At 42.0% G+C, this 10,843-nt stretch overlaps 1 protein-coding gene across 1 annotated transcript; it reads right to left on the bottom strand.

Moving 5' to 3' along the window:
• Nucleotides 1–311: 311 nt before the first annotated feature.
• mRpL33 (mitochondrial ribosomal protein L33) lies at nucleotides 312–3,961 on the bottom strand. The gene is made up of 4 exons (XM_086544914.1): nucleotides 3,845–3,961; nucleotides 1,650–1,712; nucleotides 1,101–1,204; nucleotides 312–420 (listed from the first exon to the last, which is right to left on the bottom strand). The coding sequence occupies exons 2-4, from the start codon at nucleotides 1,688–1,690 to the stop codon at nucleotides 371–373; spliced, it is 195 nt and encodes a 64-aa protein (XP_086401040.1). The 5' UTR covers nucleotides 1,691–1,712; nucleotides 3,845–3,961; the 3' UTR covers nucleotides 312–370.
• Between the last annotated feature and the right edge of the window lie 6,882 nt (nucleotides 3,962–10,843).

The raw sequence follows: 10,843 nt of genomic DNA, 5'->3' as shown, positions 1-10,843 counted from the left end.
AAATACAGAATAATTCCTTTAGTAAAAACAAACCAGACAACAGTCTTGTTCTGCAAGCATCTTAAACCTATTATATCAAGGAAAACCTCTTGCAGTTATCAGCTTGGGACAACGGTCACCCATTGCCTTTCAGGCTCTGGGGGATATTTTTTAACTTGCTTATAAAAATGCATGTCCCAATAAATTCCTATAAACGATTGTATCAAAATAAAGTCTTAAATGGAATTACATTAAATATAGAACAATAAGATATCCACATCATTTCAAGGGTCCAGATATAACAGGGAAGAAAAAGTAAAACACAAGAACACTTCCGAAAAACAACAACTTTATTACATACATTTACAGGATAACTATATATACAAGCCACTTACATACTTCTAATTCTTTTCTTCTCTTTGAAGACACTGTCTCTTTGTACTGTAAAAAAAGACAAAGTATTTAACAATTACCAAAATGTCCATATTGACCATTATCAAGAAAATATTATTTTTCACACCCTATATTCTTCAATATACTAAAATAGACCATATTTCAGCCTCCTTGATAATCAGTCAAAACAAAATAGAGAACATACTGGCTACCTAAAGGATCACATGAAATTTTAATACTTTTTTCTAAACAAACTGAAAAACTTGAATATTTCCAACAAAATCAGGACAAAAATGAGACCTACTGATCAATCCCAAACAACCAGCAAACAAACAAACCAAAAATAAATACAAAAATGATAATAAAAGAGAGAGAGAGAGAGAGAGAGAGAGAGAGAGAGAGAGAGAGAGAGAGAGAGAGAGAGAGAGAGAGAGAGAGAGAGAGAGAGAGAGAGAGAGAGAGAGAGAGAGAGAGAGAGAGAGAGAGAGAGAGAGAGAAGAGAGAGAGAAGAGAGAGAAGAGAGAGAGAGAGAGAGAGAGAGAGAGAAAGAGAGAAAGAGAGAAGGAGAGAAAGAGAGAAAGAGAGAAAGAGAGAAAGAGAGAAAGAGAGAAAGAGAGAAAGAGAGAAAGAGAGAAAGAGAGAAAGAGAGAAAGAGAGAAAGAGAGACAGAGAGACTCAATGGTGACTGAATGCCACTGCCTCAAAGATAGATCACAGTTGCCACTTACTGTAGGGGTCGAAGGTGATAACCTCCGCTTTCTCTGCCAATCGAGGTCTTATCCGGGTAAACTTATAGCCACTGACGACACTCTCCATCAGAACCATCACCTTTCTGTAATGAAATTTACACAACAATATAACAATAAAGATAACTGATCCTGTTCTTTACTATGTTTAAGGAAACTATTTCTTTGTATATATAAGAGCCAATATCGTTCAACAGGCATTAGAAAATATTTTTGCACTACAGAAGAGCAAAAGAGAAGATGAAGTCCCTGTCTAATATTTGAAAGTTGAACATAACCAAAATAGTAAGAATGCTCAGTTGGGGAATGCAACGGCACATAAAGATAAACTTTTAGTGCCTTTCGTAATATCCATTTAGCAACAAGAACTCTCTAAGAAATGCAGTTAATTCACAAGAAAAACAACCCAAGTTTTCTACTATGACATCATGAAAACCCAGAGTAGAGGCAGGTAAATAACTTTACTTAAATTATTAGATTAAAGATGAACTTCCATCGACAAATCCTCTCTTTAAAATCTAATTGACTTACCTAGACTTGACTTTCTTTAGTAAGGTTGTTGTCAAAAACATTTTTGATCCCAGCTGCTTCTTCCTGAAATATTAAGAGGCGCTTTGAGGGCAAAGAAAAAGAAAGAAAGCGAAAACATGTATATGCACAAGACACACACACACACACACACACACACACACACACACACACACACACACACACACACACACACACACACACACACACACACACACACACACACACACACACTCACACACTCACACACTCACACACTCACACACTCACTCACTCACTCACTCACTCACTCACTCACTCACTCACTCACTCACTCACTCACTCACTCACTCACTCACTCACTCACTCACTCACTCACTCACATTTAATCAATATATATATATATATATATATATATATATATATATATATATATATATATATATATATATATATATATATATAGAACATTAATATAAAAAAACAAAGGATCTAAGAGCTCCGCCTTCGAGAAAGTTTTTGACCACCTTGTTCCTCAAACTCTTGGAACTCTTGACTAGTGCTCCTCTTGGATGTATTTCAAGTCTTAATATCATTCTGTTTGAAAAAAATTACCAACCCACCATTGACACTGATGGGGGAGCAGCACCACTGCCTCCCCAAGTGTCCACCACTCCTCCAGACTTCAAAAACATTCTTAGCTACTGGTAATAGGTCCTGCTCATTGCGTTCCGGAAAAAGTACTGTTAAAGTGTCTCTGAAGGACCCAGACCCCGACATACGAAGGTCTCACTGCAAGCCTCCTTATCTTATCTTCCGTCAACAAACAGGCAGCAATGTCGGGTCAGATGTGGGTTAACCCTATGGCGACGGTGCGTCATAGCTAAATGCCTGATGCTGGGGCGTCATACCAGTATGACGTTCCCAATGCAATATTGCATAGGCCTGGCATAGGGGGTTTCCACTTATTGCCGGGCCAGTCAGGATTGGGTTAATAGCAAGTAATGGGGAGTGACATAACATGAGCAATAACATTCACAGCTAATATACTCAATATACCTTTAAAACAAGAAACAACTTAAAACTGTTAGCCAATCACTAAGACTAAAGTGTATGAGCGAGAGACAGCTTGGTTTCTGGGCCTCCGTTCCTCAGACGACTTGACAATAATCCCGATAAACTCTCCAAGATCGTATTCACCTTAGGACTTATTAGCGACCAGTCCCCCTCTCCTTCACGGCCGCAACGCAATAAAGACATGTGTAATAATTGGTATGCAATTGCTGAAAGGTCTGAGACATTGCTTGCTTAATCTGCAACTTGTGTTTCAAGGCATGAGTGTACTTATGTATGTGTGAATTTGTATTGTATTTACAAAACTTTCTCAGGAATTTTGTGCCCCATAACTTTTTTGTGTGTAGACATTATATCCCCTGCTTAATAAGATCTTCCAATTGTCTTTATGAATTCATTATTAAACAACATACGATGTATAACAGAATATTTTCTCAATCTCATCCTTAAATTTAAAGTGCTGGGATTTATCGAACTTGTGCCTTTGGTTGCTGGATTTAGCAACGTCAAAAGGGTTGCTTGCGACATCGTGCATGAATGAGTCTCTATAATATCTGCTTGACGGAAGCATTTTCACATTTATAATTCAAAGCGAGTAGTAACGCCAGGTATACCGTGTAATTGTATGTACTCTGGCAGCCGTAGTATTAACCTCTCAGGCTTATCCACCTGCAATGCCAGTCAGATAATAGCACTGTCAGCAATGTGTTTGATGTTTAGAGTACAGTCGCTCGGGTTTCTCCTCAAGAATCCCAGATTCCCGTTTCCTCTGTCCGAGTTGAAGCCATGACTGACAGAGGAAATCCATGTGATAGGCCTATCATGTGGGGGCTGTCGGTTGCGTCATAGTTCACTGATGAAACTAGATGAAACGAGACAAATAAACCAGACCAAGATAAAGCAGACTTAATATTAAGAAACTGTGTCGTGACGAAAACTTTACTGAGTTTGAGGCAAATAAGAATATGCAAGATTTTACATAATATTCTTTGCGGTCACACCACACGCTATATACTTAGTTATCTAACAACTTCGATGCTTTCCATTACATATCATGAATAAAACCTTTCACATGTCTATTCTAGAACGGAATAAGGGACATAGACTGGAAGTAATTTGTTTATTTTTAGAGAAAAAATACTCACCGTCTTACAGATGGTCTTGGTGCATCCAACACTGATTACATAGATTAACGATTTTGTCTGTATGACCTGTAATTCTCAGAATAAATCGGTATTACCTAGTTGACTTTGTAACAATAGTAACGATATTGTATCAAACATATTCTTAATACTCAAGAGTATGAACAACAGCGATTTACATCGAAAAGAGTTCATTGCCTTCAAAGGCGTAGTTGTGTACATCCACACATTTTGATTTTTTTGATGTCACTTCGTGAACTATTTCATGAAATAAAATGGAATATTTATGTACCACTTGATATATCCAAGGCGTTTGGAAAGAAACATATATAACGTAAAGGAAGTATTGGTTCGATTTTGCGGGAAAAATTGGCCAGTTCAAACAATTTAAACGGAATATATATGTGCTAAGCAAAACAAGGAATGGCTAAATTAATTAACCCGCTTCCAGATGAAGTCAATATATATGAAAGCATGGAAGATAGCATGCACAGAACTTGTGCTTTCAGATAGTGGAAAACTGGAAAGGGGTAGGACTAATAACATCATAATTTAATATCATTTTATTATCAAGTTGGAATGTAAACCTAAAGGAGTTTTTAAGTGTATTCAATAGAGGGAAAACCACATCATGGGGGATATTATATATCAGATATATTCAGTATAAGTTAATTGGTCGATTGATTATCAAGAGCTCTGACATACGGTATATATAAAAAGATAGAGCGAATATTACGAAAGTGACTATTGTGCATGAAAATGAAAAGACTGATCAAATGTTCATCTAAGGAAGCAGAGTTTTCCGTTATTGTTATTATCATTATCATCAATATTATCATTATTACTATCATTATCATCATCATCAGCATTACATTATATACAGAAGTGAAGGAGTGGTACGAGTTGGCAACGTAAGGTGTATCAGGAAAGTTGCTGACATGAATTGATGCCTATCTGTCCGAGAGAAAAGTTTGCATGTGGTTTGTGGGCAGTTTGTTGGAGGAAAGAAATCTTGAGTTGGGTACTCTGCAAGGACATGAATTAACCCCGCTGCTGTTCAATATGCTGAGAAAGAATGATCTCGGGACGTCTAGCTAATATATAGGCAGACGATAAACAGGGGGTTTAGAAACGGTGCTAATCCAACTCATTTGTAATGAGGAAAAAACAAAGTATAAGAGCAAACAAAAAGAAAATGTGACTCTTGTACTAAATGATTAAGCAATGGAGCTGTTAACAGATAAACTGTGCATTTGTACAGTATATTAGCTTTACTGCTTCAGGTAAAGATGTCGAAGTCTTGTGCTAACGCAGTGTGAGGCGGAAAAGCAGCACCAGCATTTTCTTTTGGCTGTGGGGAGACTAGGCCTGAAACCATGCACAATAAGGCTTACGTTCCATTCTTGGTTTTCAACGGACTATTAGGATAGACATAACAAGAACATGGACAGGTTGTAAAGCGTTGCGCAATGAGATCAGTACAATGGCGGAGATTGCGTTGAGGAGAGGGAACAATGGCGGGAAGTTAGCGTGGTTTTACACAACTCTTCGACTTTTTAAAGGCTAGTAGCAAGGGTACACGAAGAATCTTAGAGATAATATTATATATAAAGCTTGAAGAACTTTCGTCATTCTCTTTAGAATCTAATAGTAAGGGCCACTGTGAGAGGCTGTGAATGAGGTTGCTGGCAAATATGAGGTAGACATGAGTTCGGTGTAGACTCTTTGCAGACAAGGAGTGATATAAAGAGGGCGCAGCTAAACTTCAACCCGGTTAGAAAGCCTGAGGGCATAACACGAGGGGCATATCGAGACATTTATTTCAGTTACGGGAAGGGTAAGAGTAAATGGGAAGACTGTGTGTACAAGAGAATTATATTAGAGAATAGAAGGTGAAGTTAGATGCTATGGCGAGTGAACAGAAGACGATCATAGACAGAGTATGTGAGCTGCCAAGATCACTTTATCTGGTATGTTATATATAATAGTGCCCGTTGATTCAGACATGTATAAATGCAAAGAAACTAATGTCCCCGAGCAGGCTGCATAGATGATGAATAATGAATAGCTGAGATATTGGAGAGATACGGGAATTTCGCAAGACCTTCCTTATATTTGGTTTATGTATATGTAGGTTGTGATTCCAGTATTTTATGTGAGTGCGAGCGATTGCTCATTCAGATTAAGGTGAAGATCATATGTGATATATATGGACTTGTGATTAGAGTGAGAGCATTCCGTGTTATCTTACTTATTTTGAGATGTAACCACTTGATTCAGCATTCCTGGCATTTCTTTCCGAGTGCATGGTTATATTTTGCGAGAGAGAGAGAGAGAGAGAGAGAGAGAGAGAGAGAGAGAGAGAGAGAGAGAGAGAGAGAGAGAGAGAGAGAGAGAGAGAGAGAGAGAGAGAGAGAGAGAGAGGGAGGGGGGAAGAGAGAGAGAAGAGATAGAGAGAGAGAAAGAGAGTGAGAGAGTGAAAGAGAAAGAGAGAGAGACCGATGTAATGCAATTCGCGTGAACGTGAAACAATAACACATCCGGAACATTTTGGAATCGCATTACATCAAATCACATTTGGAATTGAAATCACATCAACGACTCAGCACTTCGCACTGTGTTGGCTTCCAGCGGAATGCAAAGGGAATCGCCATTTTTTTTTTTTTTTTAGCACAATGGCTGCTGTGATAGGCATGTATAATCTTTTTCTACTTCATGTATAATATTCCTATGTAATAACCTCTAAACCTGGCCTTGCTAAAACATAAACTCATAATTGCGTGTGTATTTATAGACGCTGAGAGACACCTGCGCACAAATTGCAGATGCAATAAGCTGATCTCAGACTGAATCGATTAAATTTGTTCACGAAAAAATATATATGAAATATCTATAAAACCATAGCATATGTTTAAATCACCATATATATATTTTTTAAAGAAATGGATAAAATACCACACAACATATGTTAAATCATCATATCAAATGCGTTAAAGTACCACATAAGATATTTTAAAATACCGCATATTATCATATATGACCATTGAAGGAAAGGAAGGAGAACACAAAACCAAACCTGGTGAATAGCAGAATCATGTTTTTTATTTAACAAACATTGTCCCTGCGATTGCTAATGCTATGTCGATCTAAACAGCATTTCGTAAACGATGAAGTATAACACTACAAACAACAACAACAACAAATAAAAAATAAAGGATAACAAATAGTTCCCTTAAAACCAGTGGTCTTCAAACTATGGCACATAAAGCAGTTCTTAGGAGGGTGTCGGGCATTTTAATCTAGACTAATATCTAAAAAATGAAAAATACGAACACGAGATTATCAAAGTATATCAGAATCGGGCCATGTACTCAAAAAAGATCAAAGACCACTGACCTTTCCAGACTACAAATTTGATATCCAAATTTTTAGGGTTAATGACACCTCTATTCGTCCGCTAAACAAGGGGATTGTTATTCTCTTCGGCCAAGGACGTCGTTCATTCATTATAGTCACTTTTAGGCTAAACTCCTGCATTTCATAGTGCCGTAACGAGTTTTAAGGTTATCCTGTTAAACCTACAGTTTTAATCACAGTGTAAAGGATTCAGAATAAAGCTCGGCTAATCATCCCGGTCACTACAACAGTATGCGGTCACGTCGTCTGGTAGGCATTTGATTAGGCATTGTACAAAGAACAATGAAGACTAAAATAAACCACAGATAATCAGGTTCACTACGCTGTATATCATAAAAGTACGACTTTTCGGTAAGCAGTAATTTTCTGATGTTAATTCACAGCACGTCTTGTATCTTGGGACTTTTTAGCTTCTCGAGAACCAAACGGAAAATCTCGCAAATAAGACTTTTTTTTAACCTCGGATTGTCAAAATAAACAAACTATTGTGTCATTTAATAGTCTGGCGAGCATTGTTTTTAAGCAGGTAGATAACGAGAATGTGTTCAGGGCAAAGACTGTAGTCAGGATGTTGATATATTTCATAACACTGTTGATGTATATATGAAAAAAAAGAAAGGAAGAAAGAACCTGCCAACATACCAGGGTGCTAGTATTCACGATTATAATAGCATCCATATAGAGACTATCAACACTGCTAACCACTATCATGCACACACAACCTCCTCTTACCCCCTACCCCCACCCAAAAAAAAAAAAAAAACACACACAAACACAAATCACTGCAAATAAAGCACCTCCCCTAATTAACGAGGCGCGAACCCCCCTCTTCCTTCATAACGAACCGACGTCAACGAGGCAGAGAGCGGGGAGGATCAGCCAGACACGTGGCACACCTGGGCGCGGACACACCTGCACGGCGGCGGCGGCGGCGGAGGCCCAGGAGATCGCATGACACGGCCGCCACCAGCGAAAATAACACCTCACCCAACGGCCTCACTCACTCACTCACTCACACCCTCACACCTGTTGCCTCGGCTGTCTCTCCTGTCTCGTTTGTCTCTCTAGGCGGATGTCTCTCACGTCTTGTTTGTCTCTCTAGGCGGCTGTCTCTCGTGTCTTGTTAGTTTCTCTAGTTGGTTGTCTCTCGTTTGTCTGTCTAGGCGGCCGCCTTTCCTGTCTCATTTGTCTCTGTAGCCGGCCGTCTCTCCTAAGTTATTTATCTCTCCTGTTTCATTTGTCTCCCTAGTCGACTGTCTCTTCTTTATTATTCTCTGTAGGCGGTCTCTCGTATTGCGATGCGTCTCTCTGGAGAACTCCTTGCCACTTATCCTTATCTTGCCCTGTCCTCTGCTGTCTCTCCTTCTCTCTCCTCCCCTGCTGTCTCTCCTTCTCTCTCCTCCCCTGCTGTCTCTCCTTCTCTCTCCTCCCCTGCTGTCTCTCCTTCTCTCTCTCTCTGTCTGCTCTCCTTCTCTCTCTCCTCTGCTGTCTCTCTTCCTCTCTCCCTTCCTTTCTTCTCTCTCCTTCTCTCTCTCTCCTCCTCTGTCTCTCCTTCTCTCTCCTCCCCTCTTCCTCCTCTCTCTCTCTCTCCTCCTTGCTGTCTCTCCTTCTCTCTCCTCCCTCTTCTCCTCTCTCTCCTCCTCTCTCCCTCTCCTGTCTCTCCTCTCTCCTCCATTGCTGTCTCTCCTTCTCTCTCTCTCCTTGCTGTCTCTCCTTCTCTCTCCTCCCTCTCTCCTCTCCTCTCTCTTCTCTCTCCTGCTGCTCCCTTCTCTTCCTCCTCCTCTTCTCTCTTCTCTCTCCCTCCTTCTCTTCTCTCTTCCTCCTTCTCTTCTCTCTTCTCTCTCCTCTCTGCTGTCTCTCCTTCTCTCTCCTTCCTCTGTCTCCTCTCTCTCTCCTCTTCTCTCTCTCTTCTCTCCTCTCCTCTCCCCTCTCTCTCCCTTCTCCTCTCCTCTCTCTCTCTCTTCCTCTCCTCTCTTCTCTCCTCTCCTCTCTCTCTCTCTCCTCTTCTCTTCCCTCTTCTCCTCTCCTCTCCTTCTCTCTCTTCTCTCTGCTGTCTCTCCTTCTCCTCCCCCTCTCTCCTGTCTCTCTCTGCTGTCTCTTCTTCTCTCCCTCCTCTTCTCCTTCCTTCTCTTCCTCTCTCCTCCTCTCCCCTTCTCCCCCTCTCCCCTCCTCCTTCTCCCTCCTCTCCCTCTCTCTCTCTTCTCCCCTGCTGTCTCTCTCTCTCTCCTCTCTCTCTCTTCTTCTCCTCCTGCTTCTCTCTCTTCTCTCCGCTTCTCTCTCCTTCTCTCTCCTCCCCTGCTGTCTCTCCTTCTCTCTCCTCCTCTCTCCTCCTCTCCTGCCCCTCCTTCTCTCTCCTTCTCTCTCCTCCCCTGCTGTCTCTCCTTCTCTCTCCTCTCCTTCTCCTCTCCTCCTCTCCTCTCTCCTCCTGCTGTCTCTCTCTCTCTCCTCCTCCTCTTCTCCCTCCTCTCTCCTTCTCTCTCCTCCCCTCTCTCTCTCTGTCTCTCCTTCTCTCTCCTCCCTTCTGTCTCTCCTTCTCTCTCGTCCTCTCTTTCTTTCTCTCCTTCTCTCTCTCTTCCTCTCTCTCCTCTCTCTCTCTCTCTCCTCCTCTCTTCTCTCCTCTCTCTCCTCTCTCTCTCCTCTTCTCCTCTCCTCTCCTCTTCTCTTCTCTTCTCTCCTCCTGTCTCTCCTCTGCTTCTCTCCCTCTTCTCCTTTCTCTCCTGCTCTCTCCTCTTCTCTCTTCTTCCTCCTCTTCTCTCTCTCTCCTCCTCCCTCTTCTCTCTCCTCTTCCTCTCCTCTGCTCTCTCCTTCTCTCTCCTCCCCTGCTCCTCTTTCTCTCTCCTCCCCTGCTGTCCCTTCTCTCCTCCTTGCTGTCTCTCCTTCTCTCTCTCCTCTCTCTTCCCTTCTCTCCTCCTCTCTGTCCTCCTTCTCCTCCGCTTCTCCTCTCTTCCTCTCTGCTTCTCTCCTTCTCTCTCCTCCCCTGCTGTCTCTCTTCTCTCCCCTCCTCCCTCTCTCCTCCCTCCTGTCTCTCCTTCTCTCTTCCTTTCTGTCTCTCCTCCTCTTCTCCTCTCTCTGTCTCTCTTCTCTCTCTCCTCTCCCTGCTGTCTCTCCTTCTCTCTCCTCCCCTCTCCTTCTCTCTCCTCCCCTGCTGTCTCTCCTTCTCTCCTCCTCTCTGTCTCTCCTTCTCTCCTCCTCTCTGTCTCTCCTTCTCTCCTCCTCTCTGTCTCTCCTCCTCCCCTCCTCCCTGCTGTCTCTTCCTCTCCTCTCTCTTTCTCTCCTCTTCCTTCTCTTCTCTCTTCTCTTCTCTCTGTCTCTCCTCTCTCTCTCCTCTCCTCCTTCTCTCCCTCCTTCTCTCTCCTCCCCTGCTGTCTCTCCTTCTCTCTCCTCCCCTGCTGTCTCTCCTTCTCTCTCTCCCCTGCTTCTCTCTCCTCTCCTCTCTCTTCTCTCTCTCATCTCCTCCCCTCTCTCTCCTTCTCTCTCTCTCCCTCTTCCTCCTCCTTCCTCCTCTTCTCTCTCTCCCCTGCTGTCTCTCCTTCTCTCTCCTTCCCTCTTGCTCTCTCTCTCCTCTGCTGTCTCTCCTTCTCTCTC

This window comes from Penaeus japonicus, unplaced genomic scaffold (genome assembly GCF_977035675.1).
Source record: "Penaeus japonicus unplaced genomic scaffold, GWHDUDI00000001_assembly GWHDUDI00000015, whole genome shotgun sequence".
Taxonomy (NCBI): Eukaryota; Metazoa; Arthropoda; class Malacostraca; order Decapoda; family Penaeidae; genus Penaeus; species Penaeus japonicus.
The sequence above is the reverse complement of the archived record's forward strand: the minus strand, read 5'-3'. Positions and strand labels throughout refer to the sequence as shown.